This window comes from Lontra canadensis, unplaced genomic scaffold (assembly GCF_010015895.1).
Source record: "Lontra canadensis isolate GAN:19392208 unplaced genomic scaffold, GSC_riverotter_1.0 scaffold3, whole genome shotgun sequence".
Lineage (NCBI taxonomy): Eukaryota > Metazoa > Chordata > Mammalia > Carnivora > Mustelidae > Lontra > Lontra canadensis.
The window spans coordinates 40,901,357-40,919,740 of NW_022630997.1; the positions used below are offsets into that span (position 1 = coordinate 40,901,357).

Below are 18,384 nucleotides of genomic sequence, written 5' to 3' on the forward strand. Positions count from 1 at the left end.
TTAAGCAAACCACACTGACTAGATGTACATGGTATGCAAAATAATCTCTTTTCTAATAGGCCTCCTCCAAGCAGAGAATTTCTTTCATTCAAACATTGTCCATGACCAAAGACTGTCCTTGGAGGAGTTTCTATTCTTCCACAAAAACACTTCTGATTTGTTTTCAAAGAAAGTGACAGCTAGACTATCAGCGGTTGGCTCATGACTGAACATCACCATCTCTGATCTTTGCCTGCAGAATATATTCAGAATACTACTAAATATGTAGGTATTACCTCACAGTGACTTTCTTGTTGATCAAACCCGAGGCATTTTTCATAACGAATAAAGGAAATTAACAAGGAAACTACAAAGGGAGAAACAAGGTTTGATGAACTTTATCCAAGACAGTCAAAATATTTTGTCTTTTAATGGCATAACTGAAGTACCTGTGTTTGTGAAGAAGAAGAACCAGGAGCCAAATATAGCACAAAATCATGCCACATACTTCTGTCATGGCAAAGGCCCATGGGATTCTAGGAACACTGGAACAGAAAAAAATTACATTTTGGACTGACAAGAAGTGTATGTATGTAATTGACACCCTTTGCAATAAGATACTCTTCTAATTGCTTCCTATTAACTTTTATCTCTTTTAGGAGATGGTACTCAAAGAAACTGGGGGGAAAAAACCTGTTTCATGAAGTATTCCATTTACCAAAACCTCTTTGCTGTCTGTGATTCCCAATTAATGGTTCTCTGTGAAGAGGTTAAAAACCCTTTTCTTCTTCTCTGTAGCATGGTAGACCTGGATACAGAATTGTCCACAACATCAATGGGAAAAGTTTCACTTCATGCATGATGTGCTAACTGAAGAATCAGGGCTTGAACTTGACTCTTTTTTTTTTTTTCTTATAACAAATTTGGTTTTGTTTTAGAGGCAACAGAGTTTTTGTTTGGTTTTACTCCTTTATTTCTCTGTGCCCTCCTTTGTTTTATATCCCTGTTTTCTTCTCTCTTTTCAACTGATTTCTCTTTCTTCACCAAATCCACAGCTCCCGTGATTATTCATTAGTGAAGTATATGTCACATTTCTAAATTTAAAAAGAGAGAGGGCACCTGGCAGGCTCAGTCAGTGGAACATGTGACTCTTGATCTCAGGGTTTTAAGTCTTAGCCCCAGACTGGGTATAGAGATTACTTAGAAATAAAATCTTAATAAATAAATACATACATAAAAAGAGGAGGAGGAGGAGAAAAAGACAACACAGGAAGGAATAGGGTAAATGTGAAAATGAGTTAGTGCAAACAGGTCATCTGGTAGGATTATTGTCTTATTTTTATTCTTTGTACATTTCCACTAAGAATTCTTATACAATAATGTGTTCATTTTATAAGAAAATAAAGGTATTTGTTAAAAAGAAAACATGAAATCTGAATGAAAGATATTAATAGTCTACTGCAAACCTTTTTCAGAGTAAGTGAAGAGAGTCAATCATCTTTAGTCAGGGACTTACCTTTTATTTGTTACCTCAGAAAAAAGACTGTATTTTTAATCTATTATGGCCTTATTTATCTGGCATTACTGGGGAATGGGTTATTTCATACATCAGACATTTTCAGATAAAAGAAAGATTCCTGAGGTGCCTTGGTGGCTCAGTCAGTTGAGCATCTGACTCTTGGTTTCAACTCAGGTCATGGTCATGGTCATGGTCATGGTATCGGGCTCTGTGCTTAACATGGACTTTGCTTGAGATTTTCTCTCTCTTTCTCCCTCTGCTCCTCCCCCCTCAAAAAAATACATCTTTAAAAGAAAGATTCCTTTAAGTGACTTTTAATTATATAAACATTTAAAATGAACATTTTAAAAAACCATATTTGTACCTATACATATACATGCATGTCCAAAAATATGTGCGTGCGTGCGCGCGCGCGCGTGTGTGTGTGTGTGTGTGTATGTAAAACAGTTTTACAATGTTTAGGATGAGATTAAGTTTTCTGTCCCACCCCCTACCTAATTCTTACTCCCCAGAGGTAATCACTTTCACTCTCGTGTCTTATTTAGCATTGTATATTTTAGTTAGCCCCCCTCCTACCACCCACTCCCATTTTCTCTTCCCTATTCTCGGTATTGTTCCACAATTTTTTTAAAAATAAATTTTGCGGGACACCCAGGTGGCTCAGTGGGTTAAAGCCTCTGCCTTCAGCTCAGGTCGTGATCCCAGGGTCCTGGGATGGAGCCCCACATCGGGCTCTCTGCTCAGCAGGGAGCCTGCTTCCCTTCCCCTCTCTCTGCCTGCCTCTGCCTACTTGTGATCTCTGTCAAATAAAATAAATACAAATCTTTTAAAAAAATTTTTTTTGGCTTTTACTTAACGTAAGTTTGTAAATATCATTTACAGCTGAGTCAGTAGAGAATAATCCCTTTCTTTTATTTATTTATTTATTTATTTAAAAAAAAAAGATTTTATTTATTTGACAGAGATCACAAGCAGGCAGAGAGGCAGGCAGGCAGAGAGGAGAGAGGAGGAAGCAGGCTCCCCGCCGAGCAGAGAGCCCTATGTGGGGCTCGATCCCAGGACACTGGGATCATGACCTGAGCCGAAGGCAGAGGCTTAACCCACTGAGCCACCCAGGCGCCCCGAATAATCCCTTTCTTATAGCAGAAATTCTTAGAACTCTCTAGAGCTAAAATACAACTTTTTTTTTTTTTTTTTTGCTCTGTTTCTTGTATGCCTATCACCATTCATCTTCAAACTATTCTATCAAATTCAATTTTTTCTTTTGGGGAAATTTCTTCTAGAGCTCCTCTCCTCCCTCCCCCCCCAATTTAGTATGGTTGCATTTTCTAATCCTCCTGTATGGCTCTTTTTTGAAATAAAACTTGACCTTCATCTTGGAAATTCACCTTTTCTGTATTAGATTCTTTGGCTCCTGAATCCATGTTCTCCTCTTTTTCAATTTACTCCTTAGTCTTGATGATGTGTTTCCTCCAGTCATTTTCTAAGAAACACAGGCAAAGGATAAACTTGGTTGTTGTTGTTGTTTTTAAGGGGTGGGCAGAGAGAGAATCTTAAGGAGGCTCTGCACCCAGTTTAGAGCCTCATGCAGTGTTCCCTCACAACCCTGAGATCATGACATAAGCAAAAGCCAGCAGTCGGGATGCTCAAATGACCGAGCCACACAGGCACCCCCTTAACTTGTTTTTAATGTTAATTTTAATGAGGCTTAATTAACAACCAGAAGAGAATCATCTCTGTCGGGTGTACAGTTCAATGAGTTTTGACATTCAGTCATATAACCGCCACCACAATAAAGATATATAATATTTTCATCACTCCAAAAAGCTCCCCTGTGCCCCTTTATAATCAATCCCCTCTCTCATTTCTAGCTGTGGGGCAACCACTCAACTGATTTCTGTCCTATATAGGTTTACCTTTCCCAGAATGGCATATAAATAGAATCACACAGTATTTATCTACATACCTTTTGTATCTGGCTATTTTCACTTATCATAATATATTTCAGATTTACCCATGTTATTTCATGTGTAAGTCTTTATCCACTCTTTATCTATGATTTCTTTATCCATTCACTGGCGGATGTATATTTTGGGTATCTGATGGATATTTGGATATATCCCGTTTTGGGTGGTTTTGAATAAAGACCACTATACATCTTTGTATGAACATACGTTTTCATTTCTCTTAGGCAAACACTTAGCAGTGAAACTGTTTTGTCCTATGTTAAGGGTATGTTTAGCTTTTTAAGAAACTGTCAAACAGTTTTAAAAGCAGTTCTGTCATTCTACATCCCTACCAGCAATATATAAAGAGTAGGAGGTGCTCTAAATTCTCATCAGGTATTATACATTTTTTCTCATTTTAGCAATTTTAGTTAGATGTGGGGTTGGAAAGTTTGCAATATTTAAAGACTTACAAACTTAAAAATTTCCTTGGTTCTAGCCTTATAACTAACTGGTAGTTTGCCTGGACAGAGAATTCTACGTTAGACCTTATTTTCTCTTAGAAAATTAAAGATAACTGCTCTCGTTTTCTAGCTTCCACTCTTGCAAAGAAGTTTGATGCTATCTGGATTTCTAATCTTTGTATGTTACTTGATCTGTCTCTTAAGAAGATTTTAGGATCTTCAGCCTAAATCCAGTATTTTGAAATTCTCCATGTCTTGTACTGAGTGCTCAGTGGGCCCTTTCAATCTGGAAAGCCACATCCTTTGAATTTGGGAAATTTCCTTACATCCTAAATAGTATCTTCCCTTTTTCTCTATGCTTTTTGTTTACTGTTTTTGTCTGCTATTGGGTCAACTGGATGATCTTAACTTTTTTTTTTTTTTTTAAAATAATCTCTATGCCCAATGGGGGGCCTCAAACCCACAACTCCAAGATCAAGAGTCGCATGCTCCACTGACTGACCTCTCCACTACTTTTCATTTGTTCTACATACTGGGCAATTTCTTCAAATCTGTGTTCCAACTAGTCTGCTGGATTTTAAATTTCTACTTTCATTTTTTATTTTCCAAAAGCTTTTCTTTCCTCTGAAAAATTTTTTTTAAAGATTTTATTTATTTGACACAGAGAGAGAGATCACAAGTAGGCAGAGAGGCAGGCAGAGAGAGAGAGAGGGAAGCAGGCTCCCTGCTGAGCAGAGAGCCCAATGTGGGGCTCAATCCCAGGACCCTGAGATCATGACCTGAGCCGAAGGCAGAGGCCTTAACCCACTGAGCCACCCAGGCACCCCTCCTCTGAATTTTTTTTTTATAGCCTACTGTTATTGTCTCGTAAAATGCAACATTTCTTATCTGTGAGAACATGCTTATTATTTTTTTTTTTGAAGTGTTCTTCTGTTCCCTATTTTGTATTTCCTACTTTGCTTTTTTCTGTTTGCATTGTTCTGTTTTCCTTAAATGTCTGGTCATTCTTGACTGACCATTCATACTTGACAGTGAAGTACTAAAAAAAAATAATAATTTGATGCTCTGTAAGCACAGACTGGGCTTGTCATGTTGTGGGTTTCACTGCAGAGTGATAGAACAGAGGTCTGGTTGAGGAGATAGAGATATCTCCCCTACCACAATATCTAGAGTCCTCCTCTCTTGTGCAGGTTTTCTAAGGAGAGAAATCTGTTTTCTGCTTAGAGAACTGGCTCCGGGTGGGAGTAGGGATGGGAAGTCGGGCTACTTAAGGAAGGGAGCTAGAAGTCTCAGTGATCAGTATGTAAATTTATAGTAACCACCTTGAAAACATACTGAAAACACCATCTGGGCATGGTATCCCAGAGTCCCTCACATTTAACTGGTCTGGAGAATATTCCATCTATCTTCTGTTGGAATAGAGGTCTAAAAGCTTTGTAAGTTGCTTTTCAACCAATTCTCCCATATTTATCTGTATGTGGTTATGAAAGATGCCTGGTGCCACCTGTTTTGAGAGTTTTTCTGGAGCTCTGAAATACAAATAAACTCACCTCTTGGACACTGCTAGTTTCCATTCCCAATTTTACAATAGGGACTCAGCGTTCTACTTTCCAAACTTTCAGCATTATCACTGTTTTTGCCTTCATGGGATGGTAGGGTTCCCCCTTATCTCCTTTTACTGTCATTTTAGTGAAGTGTTGTAAGAAAATGTTTATTCAATATATCATATTTATTTTGATGCAAAGTTTTCTAAAATGCATTACACATGGATATGCCTCTTTTTTCTGGATAAAAATCTAACTTTTCTTTGGTAATTTAGTCATGATTGTGAACACTGATTATTGCACTGAACATGGGAATGACTTCAGGGACTACTGAGGAACGAAGGTTAAGCTCCAGACTAGAGTAGTTTTTCCTTTAGTTATGTTTGCTTTTTATAGTGCTTCTGGTTCTTCCCTTGTTATTATTATGGCTATCAACTAACCTCTCTCTCTGTTGTTAAGTGGACCTGCCTATAGAGGCATCCCTTTCTCCTTCTAAATTTCTATTTATAATGTGCTGAAGTTCTAGGGATTGTTGACATAAGCTTTAGATGCAGACTCTGAAACAAAGATCAGTGTGAAAGTGAATAGGTGTGTTCTCAAGAGAAACCTTAGTGTAGTGAGGAAATGAGATCAGGAAGGCAAGTAAGTAAGGCAAGGGTGACATTAAACAAAGCCTTGTGGAGTAACTACAGCAAGGGTTAAATATGGCTCAATCCTGTGTGGAATTTGAAAGACAGTATAGGTCTGACCTAAAAGTTGTTCCAATTAGAGTGAAGAGAAACAAAATATGTATACCCAATCTTATCAGTCATTGGCTAAGGGCTGTTGCTGGTGGGATATAAAGTCCTAAGCATGTTTGCCTCTCTTTCCAAGCATATAAAACGTGTTCAAGAGCTCAGAAGCAGCTCTTCAACAGAGACACATTTGCTGGATGTTGGGAGTATCCGTGTGCAAGAAAATGAAAAAGAGATCTGAAAGTACATAAGGAAGAACACTGACACTACCTGCTACCATTCTCCTAAGAATAAAGCTTACATGCTTAAGAGCATAAAGATTTGTAGTGGGAGGCACTACAAAAAGGCAAAATTTGGCTTCAAATCCCCATTGCAAACTGAAAATCACATATAGGTCTAAACAAAATTTTGTACATACATGTTAATAAGCAACATTATTCATAGTAACCAAAAAATGACAACCATTCATCAACTGATGAACAGATAAACAAATGTAGTATATCTACACAATGGAGTATTATTCTGTAATAAAGAGGAATGAAGTACTGATACATACTACTGTATGGATGAATCTTAAAGACATTATGCTAAATCAAAGAAGCCAATCAGGGCCACCTAGGTGGCTCAGTGGGTTAAGCCTCTGCCTTCAGCTCAGGTCATGATCTCAGGGTCCTGGGATTGAGCCCCGCATCAGGCTCTCTGCTTGGCAGGGAGCCGGCTTTCTCTTCACTCTCTGCCTATTTGTGATCTCTCTCTGTCAAATAAATAAATAAAATCTTAAAAAAAAAGTTTAAAAAACAAAACAAAAAAGCCAATCACAAGAAAAGGCCACCTTTTCTTTTATAATTCCAGTTACATGAAATGTCCAGAACAGAAAAATCGACAGATACAGAAAATAGATTAGTGGTTGCCAGGGAATGGAGAGAGGAGGGAATGGAATGGGACTGATAATGGACAGGGATTTCTCTCTGGGGTGATGAAAATGTCCTGGAATTAGTGGTGATGGTTGCACGATTGTAAATATACTAAAAACCACTGAACTGTAAACTTTAAAAATAAGATCCTCATTTTTCTTCCAGGCCAGTCTTCCTCCTTTCTCCCACTATGCCTTGGTTATATAGTCTATATAGAGCCTCAGCCTCAGAACTATTCCATGTTCTGGATTTGTCTGAAAATTTCCTCATGATTAGATTCAGGTTATATTTTGGGAGGGGCAAGATTATAGATGATGAACATCACATCCAATGCACATAATGTCACTCTGTCCCACAGCAAGGCTGCATTTGTTCTTTGATTAAAACAATGCATGTCAGATCATGCCATCATCAAGGTACCTTACTCTCCCTATAATCAAATAATATGTGAGATATATTCAGATTATGTGAACATCCTTGACCTTTCACCTAATGATTTTAGCATCAACTGATGACTTGCCTGAATCAATTAATAGGTTGGATATTGCAAAATAGTCCATCTAAGTTTATTCATATTATTCTTGAAGAATATCCCCTCTCACCCCACCATTTTTTATCACTATGATTCACAGACTCTCTTACTCACTATATTAGAATCCATTACCATAATTATGTTTTTGATGTTCCAATTGTCCCAGTTTGCTCAGTGCAAGCCCCTACAAGCTGACTCATACACTCTTTTGACATGCTTTCATTGGTTTTATGCACTCCCATGGTTTATGGAACAAGAGCTGTTTTACTCATTTTATACTTTCCTTGCCCCACACTTAAAACCAGTTCGTATCAGTTCTTAGAAATCTTCCTCACTCTTGATTAAATAGTACTCTGCTATATAGACTCTCAATATAGTATATTCAATCAGTTTTCCATGGATAAGCATTTAATTTTCTAATCTTTACAATTACTACAAATAATGTCACATGAAAAAATTTGTACATATGTTGTTTCATATTTGTGGATATATATCTTTAGCTAAGTTCCAGAAAGTCTCCTATTCTCTTCTGAATCCTAACAATTAGCTTTTGTTCTTACTGACTCTTGTAAAGGTCACAGATGACCAACACTTTGCTAAATCCAGTCATCAATTATCCACTTTACTTGATCCGTCAGCAGAACTTGACACAGTTAATTATTCCTGCCCTCTTACTTTTTTTTTTTTTAAGTTTGCTTCCAGAATACTACTTTCTTTCTGCCCTAACATTTTCAGTTGTCTTTGCTGGTTTTGCCTTACTTCTAAGACTTCCATTACACTGTTCTTGGGCTCCATCTTTAATCTTCTTTCCTCTTCCAAACTCATTCCCTAGAACACTTTATCTCACATCATGGCTTTACCTATTATGGCAACTTCCAAATTTCAGCCTGTATCTCTCTGAACTCCAGCTCATCTTTCTGTCTCTTATGTGACATCTGATCTTGTGTAAAAGACATCTCAAATTTGACATGTCCAAAACCAAATCCTTATTTTTTCTCTCCAACTCAGCTTCTTCCATAGTCTTCCCATTTCTGTAAAGGGCAACTCCAACCCAGATGCTCAAGTCAAAAATCTCAAGAGTAATCCTTGACTTTTTTCTTTTTCTTACACTTTACATACAAATCCATCAGCAAATCTTGTCACGGTGCTTTCTAAATATATGAATAGAACTTGACTCTTTCACACCATCTCTCCCACTATTATTCTCATCCAATTCACCTCATTTCTGTCTAGATGAATTCAATTAATTTAATCCCTGCTTTCCCATACCCACACCCAGGCTATTCTCAAAACAACAACTATAGTTACCTTTTATTTTTTTTTTTAAAGATTTTATTTATTTATTTAACATAGAGATACACAGCGGAGAAGGAACACAAGCAGGGGGAGTGGGAGAGGGAAAAGCAGGCTTCCTGCAGAGCAGGGAGCCCAATTCGGGGCTTGATCCCAGGACCCTGGGATCATGACCCGAGCTGAAGGCAGACGCCTAACGACTGAGCCACCCAGGCGCCCCTACAGGTACCTTTTAAAATGGGAAGTTAGATCACTGTACTCTTCTCCTAAATACTTTCTCATGGCTTCCCTTTTCATTCAGAATGAAAGCTAAAGTCCATAAAACAGTCTACAAGTCACTATACAATCTAGATTCCTGTCTCCTCTCAGACTTCATCTCCAACAGTTCTCTCCATCTCTCACTTGCTGTTTCTTGAACATGCTAAGGATACTACCAATTCAAAATTTTTTGCACCTTGTTTCCTCTGCCTAGAATACCCTTTCCCCAGATATCCACATGCTTTCTTCCTTACTTCCTTAGGTTCTTTCGTTTTTAGTTGGGAAAACTGTACGGAATAGAGGAGGAGATACAGGGATCTAACAGCTTCTTAAACAGTTTCACTAGATTCTTCGTATTTAGCACCACCCTTTTACCTGCAATATCCAGAACTTTGAGAAATCTGCAACACAGACTGGGTTGGTTCTGTTTTCCTAACTGCTGTTTTAGAATTAAGTTATTTTAGATCTGTTAGTTGCCACTCAAACATCTATTTTCAAACTTCCAAAAATGTATGACTGCTTTTTCCTCTCTTATCTGCCCTATCTTTGTAGGCTTTCCACTTAAACAAACAAAAACCTCTTTACTATAGTTTTAGTCAGGGTTTGAGAGGAACAAAATGTGGTATGTATGTCATTCTGACATTGTAATATGGATACACTGATTCATTTCATTTTAAAAAACATATACTCCAAGGCACTTTCAGAAGGGTAAAAACAGTTTATAAAAACAAACAAGAAAGCTCTACAAACTATAAAAGCTTTAAAAAGATCACAAATATAAAAGCTAACAGTTTTGAAATTTGTTCTAGTCTTATTTTTCATATGCATATACTATATTTATTATGCACTCAGCATTTCATAAAAATAAGATATTATCAATGAATCAGTTTGTACTATTTGTAATAATTCCAATTTATGTGGTAATACAGGAGTCCTCCCCGTACTTTTGGAAAAGCTGAACCCTGTTCATCATAAAAAAAAAGTAACCAAATTTCATTTATTACAGACAACATTCTACAAAACCCTTTTACAATCTCAAGTGCCCAACAAGCTATGATATAACTACAAAAAAAAAAAAAAAAAAAAAAAAAAAAAGGGCAGTGACCTTTCCCACTGACACAGGCTTAATGTCTAAATTTACTCCAGGAGAAAAAGGCAATTTCAAAGTATATCTGCATATATATCTGCAGATAAAGCAAACAAAGTGTGCATCAACCAAAATAATAATAAAAAACATAAAGATCATAAATACATTATTATTACTGTGTTATAGCAACTTTCTACAAACTTGGCAACTAGAATTAAAACTTACCTGTCTAAGAAGATATCTGGGAGTGGTGGGTAGGTCTGCATATCAGGCACTCGCTCGTGGACTATAACCATAATGAAAGATGTAAACCCAAATACTATAAAAACATATATACAACTCAATATGGTCTTCCAGTACTCTGGGTCCAATCTTCGAATAGAATGTTTGTTTTTACCATTCATGTATTGGTACTGATCAGAATTCAAATCAGTGATGGGTCCATCACAGTCATGTGAAGGCTCCCCATTACAGAGCCACTCTGCGCTCTGAAGAGCACTAATGAAAGGTGTCATGGAACCCATGGGACTGTCACTGTTGTATCCCATTTCTTCTAAAACATCAATATGTATTTTCTGCAATTTTCGGACTGAAAGCATTAACCTTTTAATGTCCCCTAAGATTTTGATCTCCAGAGGAGGAGACCGGAGATCGTATTCAGTCAATGTTAATAATGTGATTCCATCAAGTCGATGCTTATTACATAAAATGTCCACATATTCAAAAAAGCCTTCATCCTTCAGCCAAACAGCTACATGCTTGGTTGTCCAGCGACGAATGCAAAGGTGATTAGGAACAGCCATTTCCTCCTCCACTGTCTGTCCAGGGAAAATAGGAAAACAAAACGAAATCTTCAGTGTGTCCTAACAACTCCATTAAGACCAAAAACATGCAAACATACCAGAAACAATAATTTATTTACATTGATCTATTAACTTCTAGAAGAGAGTAAAAGGAATGACAATTACTCAGTGATTGGTTTTCAGTAGATTAACATTCTAATAATTTTATGCATATAAACCCACAGCAGAAGGAAGGCGAATGACTAAAGATTTTTACAAAAAGTTACTTTACAAATGGCCTTTCCATACCATAGCAACCATAACTTAATTAGAAAAAGCCTACTGTTGAGAATTGAGAAAAATCCTATATTAATGCTTTTCATAAAATGAGATACAGAAAGATATGTAATACATAAAAATAAACAAATTTCAGAAATCTTCATGTTTGATTAAGTATCTCCCACCTCTCCAAAATGAGAAAACAAAAACAAAAATAAAATACAAAGGGAGATAGATAACTAGTTTTAGGAAACTCCTTAAACATATTTCTATCCACTATACAAATAACAATTTCTACAACTGATATAAAGCCTGTAGACGAGATATAAATATCTTTAAGTATCTTAATAGCTCAGTCCCTTCTATCTACCCCTTGAATATACCATTATAGAACTGATTAAGCAATTTCCTTCTTAAACTACCACCGAGATTTCAGTGACAAAATTTTGAAAAGAAAACCGTCATTTTGATGTACTCACAAATTTGAAGACCCAAACTTTATGTTGGCTTATAAAAGGCCAATAATGTACTGTTTCAAAAAGTACTAATAATTTTTACTACCTTGATACATACAGTTCCGTTTATATTCTTTTTCCATTTTAAAACTTCCAGTAACTTGGATCTGTGTAAGGTTTATAAGATACACAGGAGACAAAGGCCTACATTAAAAAAAAAACCTATTTCCCTAAAGTACTTTTCTCAATTACTAAAGCATGTGGGTTTTCTGACATTTCCCAGATTTCTAAAGATCCTCTTTCCTTCTGAAATGATTCTTTAAAAAACACAGTAGGCAAACTTCAAAGCAAAACAACAACAACAGCAGCAAAGAATGATGCAAGAAATACCCATGTGCCCACTACCCCGCTTGAAAAAATATAAAATAATTCCAATAATTCCAATTAAACAGATGCTCTGTTTCTTAATCTGGGTATCAGTATACAGGTATGTTCACTTTGTAAAAATTCAAGAAGCTGTATACTTATGGTCTACACTTTTCTCTATGTATGTTAAACTATATATATATATATATTTTTTTTTTAAAGATTTTATTTATTTATTTGCCAGACTGAGATCACAAGTAGGCAGAGAGGCAGGCAGAGAGAGAGGAGGAAGCAGGCTCCCTGCCGAGCAGAGAGCCTGAGAGCCCGACGTGGGGCTCGATCCCAGAACCCTGGGATCATGACCTCAGTCAAAGGCAGAGGCTTTAACCCACTGAGCCACCAGGTGCCCCATGTTAAACTATATTTTAAAAGTTTGTTTTAAAAAGCCAAAGACAGGGGCGCCTGGGTGGCTCAGTGGGTTAAGCCGCTGCCTTCGGCTCAGGTCATGATCTCAGAGTCCTGGGATCGAGCCCCGCATCGGGCTCTCTGCTCAGCAGGGAGCCTGCTTCCTCCTCTCTCTCTGCCTGCTTGTGATCTCTCTCTGTCAAATAAATAAATAAAATCTTTAAAAAAAAATAAAAATAAAAAGCCAAAGACAAAACATCGATACAAGTGAATGTCCCTCTCTGGTATCATTCCCTTCCCAGATGAAATAATTCTTGATTTTGGTGTTTATCATTTCCTTATAACATGCATATTTGGCTATGAAAAACCTCCTATGCTTATTTATGATGAGAAAAGTAAAAACTGCTACTATCCTATTCTTCCCCTATCCACACAAACTCTTGCCATGAAGACTCATAATCAATTAAAAAAGGAAGTTACTCAACTACATGAGCACCACTTACACCATCAGAAATATTCAGCCAGCAAGAAATACTCACTAAATATTCCTTAATTCCTAAAAAACAATATCCTAGTTTTTGGAAGCCTTAAATCATATTTTGTTTCCAAACAGAGTTTTTCATATTATCAATCCACAACGGCTTTTCAGTTTTAGGAAATTAACAGCACATCCACCTGTAAGTACCTGTACGTTTTAAAAGGCTAATTCTTATATACTGTAGAGCTATAAGAACTCTCTCTTACTCAGCTCTTTTTAGCTACAACACCATCCCTAAGGCCAAGGAATCACACATTTTATGCAGTTTAACACTGAGTTTTATACACATTAATGTATATCATTTAGTATACGTTATTACATATATATATAAAATTCCATTAAAATATCATTTTGCTATTTTAGTTCATATATATACCCAGATGGTTTCATCCCACCCACTACATGCATCTTTTTTCCAAGATATGCTCTGAATAAATTACTTCATCTTTGAATATCCAACAAGCACATGCTACAAACTCTGTAGCAGTTACAATGTAGCACATTTGGGAAGCTCATCCCACACACAAAAAGGCCAGATTTCTTCTGTCATTTTATTTTCTATTCTGCTGGCTTTCTCCTTTCTTAAACAGCTTACCACCAATGGGTTCCAAGTCACTCCCATCCTTATAGCATGATCCTTCAGTATGGTTTTGTCTCATACATTGCTCAAAATGATCTCTCTCATAGCTTTTTTTCCCGTCTTATATCACCAGTTCTCTATACCCTCAATCAGGCTAATAGGCTTTGAACCTGGTGTTTTAGCTGTTAGAAAATATGAGTTACACAAGGAAGCCTTCTGGAAGTCTTTGAGCCTGCTGTGGCAATGCCCTAAAAACATGACACACTCCATTAATGTGCTTCATCAAGTCAGGACATGTCCTTTAATTGTATGCTACTACACATAGTTAGAGACCCATATTTAGCTAACACTGTGAAACCTGCTCTAAAGAGGTATATTAAGAAGATGATAAAAGACTTTAGGGCCAATTTAATATTTATGTTGTGCCATAGAAACTATACGAAACAGTAGACTTTGAACAAACATATGGCAGCTGTAAGTTTCATACAAATCCAAAAAATGAAGAAATTAGGTTAATAAGTTTTTAAGACCATTTTCAGCTTTTTTGTTTTTGAGGGGGAGGGGCAGAGGGAGAGGGAAAGAGAGAATCCCAAGCAAGTGCCAGGCCCAGCATAGAGCCTGATGCAGGACTCTATCTCAAGACCCTGAGATTATGACCTGAGCCAAAATCAAGAGCGAGATGCTTAACCGACTGAGCCACCCAGGCACCCCAGAACACTTTCAACTTTAATCAATAATTAATATGAATAAATTATCAGTTAAAGAGACTCTGTTTCTGACCAAGATAAAATAAGAGGGACCAATTTACTCTCCTACCTCAAACAACCAAATAATAGACATAATATATGGAGGGGGTGGGAATCTAGCTTCAAGACACTGGGCATCAGACAAAAAAGATCCCTGAGAGATGCGAAACAAAGTGAGCCCTACTGCCCCAGCTTACTGCCTTGAGAGTTTCCAAGTGATGTGTGGCACAGGACCCAAATGGGTGAGGCCTGGCAGACTTGCTGAGCTGAGGAGATGGAGCTGACAATCTGGGTAGATCCAGGTGGCTAGTGTTCATGAAACAGAATACTGGAGAGGAGAAAGGTGCACAGAGAGAACCTGTTATGGACTGACTGTGTCTCCCCAAAATTCATATATTGAAATCCTAGTCCACAATTAGGAGATGATTAGTTCATGAGGCAGAACCCCCATAAATGGGATTAGTTCCCTTACAAGAGATATCTCAGAGAGTTCATCACCCCTTCCATCATCTACAGACAAAGCTAGAAGATGACTGATTATGAAACAGGAGGCGGGCCCTCACCAGACACCAAATCTTCTGGGCTTTGATCCTGGACTCCTCAACCTCCAGAACTGTGTTTTGTTTAAGACACTCAGTCTACAGTCATTTTGTTATAGTAACCCAAAAAGACTAAAACAGACCCCGGAGATCTGCAGACTTGCCCTTAAACATGTAGCTGAATACTGATCATCACATATACATGAGGAAACAATACAGTACAGAAAAAAGAACCACCCAGAATGATTAGGAGGAACAACATACAGTATATACACAAGACCAGTAAAAGTGCCTACCCCAAACAGCCAGACCAAAAACAAAAACAAAAACCACAAAAAACTCACAATCCATGGGGCATTGGGTAAAGCAACCGAAGATCTTGCCATAGTATTGAGACAAAACTAATCCTAAAGCAGTAGTTATTCAACTGGGAGCAATTAGCAACTCTTCCCCACATTTGGCAATTTCTGGAAACATTTTTGGTTGTCATGACTGGGGGTGGGGGACCTAAAAGGTAAAGGCTAGGGATGTTGTTAAACATTTTACAAAGCACAATATAGCCCTTCACTACAAAAAATAAACTGATCCAAAATGTTATAGTGTTGATATTGAGAAACCCTGCATTAGAATGAATGTGCCTCTGGTCCAGCCAAACAAATCTTAAAGGCAAGATCCAAAATTTCCAGTAATTTAACTATCTCCCACAATAAAACTCAAGAATATTATTAGGAGTATAAAAGTATTCAGCACCCAACAGATAAAATCCATAATGTCTGGCATCCAATCAAAGATTACCAGACATGTAAAGTAAGAAAATTCACCTATAATGAATAGCAAACAATCGGCCAAAATTGACCCAAAACCAATACAGATAATAGAATTAGCAAAGATATTAACTAAGTTATAAGAATTCTATTACATATGTTCAAAAAGTTAGAGACATGGACACAAAGAACACTCAATTCAATCTTCTAAAAATGAAATTACAATATATGTAATGAAAAATATGCTGGGGGGCGCCTGGGTGGCTCAGTGGGTTAAAGCCTCTGCCTTCGGCTCAGGTCACGATCCCAGGGTCCTGGGATCGAGCCCCGCATCGGGCTCTCTGGTTAGCAGGGAGCCTGCTTCCTCCTCTCTCTCTCTGTCTGCCTCTGCCTACTTGTGATCTCTGTCTGTCAAATAAATAAATAAATAAACAAAATCTTTAAAAAAAAAAATATATATATATATGCTGGGTGCATGGGTGGCTCAGTCATTGAATGTCTGCCTTCGGCTCAGGTCATGATCCCAGCCAGAGTCCTGGGATCGAGGCTCATGTCGGGCTCCACTGGAAGTCTGCTTCTCCCTTTCCCACTCCCCCTGCTTGTGTTCCCTCTCTCTCTCTGTCTTTCTCTCTCTGTCAAATAAATAAATAAAATTTAAAGAAAAAAGAAAAATATGCTGGACAGAATTAACGGCTGATTCTTATCTGTAAGAATAATAATAACTTGAAGACACACGACAGGAAATATTCAAAATGAAAAACAAGAAAAGATCATTTTTCCCTTTCTTCCAAAAAAGAAGAGAACCAATCTTTCTTTCTTCCTTTCTTTCTTTGAGGAAGGGGAAGGGGGCAGAGGTTGAGGGAAAGAGAATCCTAACATGGGGATTGACCTTACCACCCTGAGATCATGACCTAAGCCAAAATCAAGAGTCAGATTTTTAACTGACTGAGTCACCCAGGTGCCTCAAGGAGAGAATATTTCTGAATTCATTCCATGAGGCCAGTGTTACACTGATACCAAAATCAGGCAACAACAGCCCAAGAAAATAAAACTATAGCCTGATAATTCTTTAAAACAAATCTTCTGCAATCAAATCCAACAATATTTAAAGAAGAACTAATACATCATAACCAAGTGGTATTTATTCCAGGAATGCAAAGTTAGTGTAACACTTGAAAATTGAAATAATTCACATATAAGTAAGCTAAAACAGGGAAACCACAAGGTTATCTCCAAAGACACTTAAAAAGTTGGGGTGCCCAGCTGGCTCAGTTGGAAGAACATGTGACTCTGGATCTCACAGTCATGGTTTGAGCTTCACCTTGGGGGCAGAGATGACTTAAAAATAAAGTCTTTAAGAAAAAAAAAAAAGGACACTAAAAAGCATTTGACAAAATCCAATATTCATTCCTGATAAAAACTCTCATCAAGGAGCACTTGGGTGGCTCAGTGGGTTAAGCCTCTGCTTAAATTAGATCATGACCTCAGGATCCTGGGATCAAGCCCCACATCCGGCTCTGCTCACCAGGGAGCCTACTTCCCCCTCTCTCTCTGCTTGTCTCTCTGTCTTCTTGTGATCTCTCTCTCTCTGTATCAAATAAATAAATAAAATCTTAAAAAAAAAAAAAAAAAACCTCTCACCAAACTAAAAATAGAGAGAAGCTTCATCAACTTGATAAAGGGCACCTTTGAAAACCCTAAAGCTAACATTGTACTTAATGATGAAAGACTGCTTTCCTCTGCTATCAGTCATCAGGCAAGACTATCCACCCTTAACCATTACTGTAAAGCAATGGATATTCTGCTCAGTAGAACAAGACAAGAAAAAGAAATAAAAGCCAAACAGATTAGAAGGTAAGAAATAAAATTCACAATTTGCAGAATTTACAAACAATATGATTATTTATGTAGGAAATTCAATGGAATTCACACATACACAAAAAAACTGACTAGAACTAGTAAGTTAGTTTAGCAAGATTGCTGCATATAAAATCAACATACAAAAATCAACTGTATTTCTATATACTAGTAATAAAAAATCAAAAACTGAAATTTATAAAATACCATTTATAATAGCATCAAAAACTATCAAATATTCAAGGATAAATCTGACCAAACATGGGAAAGAAGTGTACACTAAAACCTATAAAACATTACTAAGTGAAATTAAAGATCTAAATAAACAGTGAGAGATGGAATGGTCAGAAGATTCATTATTTTTAAGATGTCAATTTTTTAAATTTTTTTTTAAGATTTTATTTATTTATTTGACAGAGAGAGATCACAAGTAGGCAGAGAGGCAGGCAGAGAGAGAGAGAGAGGGAAGCAGGCTCCCCGCCGAGCACAGAGCCCAACACTGGACTAGATCCCAGGACTCTGAGATCACGACCCGAGCCGAAGGCAGCTGCCCAACCCAATGAGCCACCCAGGTGCCCCAAGATGTCAATTCTTCTTTAATTTGATCTATAGAGTCAATGCAATTCCAGTAAAAATCCTGGCATTTTTGTAGATATTCATAAACTGATTTCACAAAAGCTCATATGGAAATGCAGAAGATCCAGAATAACCCAAAATAGCTTTGAAAAAGAAAAAAATTGGGGGCACCTGGGTGGCTCAGTCTTGTTAAGGGCCTGACTCTTGATTTCAGCTCAAGTCATGAT

At 37.3% G+C, this 18,384-nt stretch overlaps 1 protein-coding gene across 8 annotated transcripts in view; it reads right to left on the bottom strand.

The window, feature by feature from the left end:
* The window catches only part of SAMD8 (sterile alpha motif domain containing 8), a 49,561-nt gene that overhangs the window by 12,326 nt on the left and 18,851 nt on the right, over positions 1-18,384 (bottom strand). For 5 of the 8 annotated variants that reach the window (XM_032839533.1, XM_032839523.1, XM_032839559.1 and 2 more), the window contains 2 exons: positions 10,496-11,088; positions 429-524 (listed from right to left, as the gene is read on the bottom strand). In XM_032839533.1, the coding sequence (XP_032695424.1) occupies positions 429-524; positions 10,496-11,088 (689 nt within the window). Of the gene's footprint in view, positions 1-428; positions 525-2,802; positions 2,982-10,495; positions 11,089-14,618; positions 14,813-18,384 lie in introns of those variants that run through there. The other 3 variants (XM_032839542.1, XM_032839585.1, XM_032839576.1) reach the window with 3 other exon arrangements.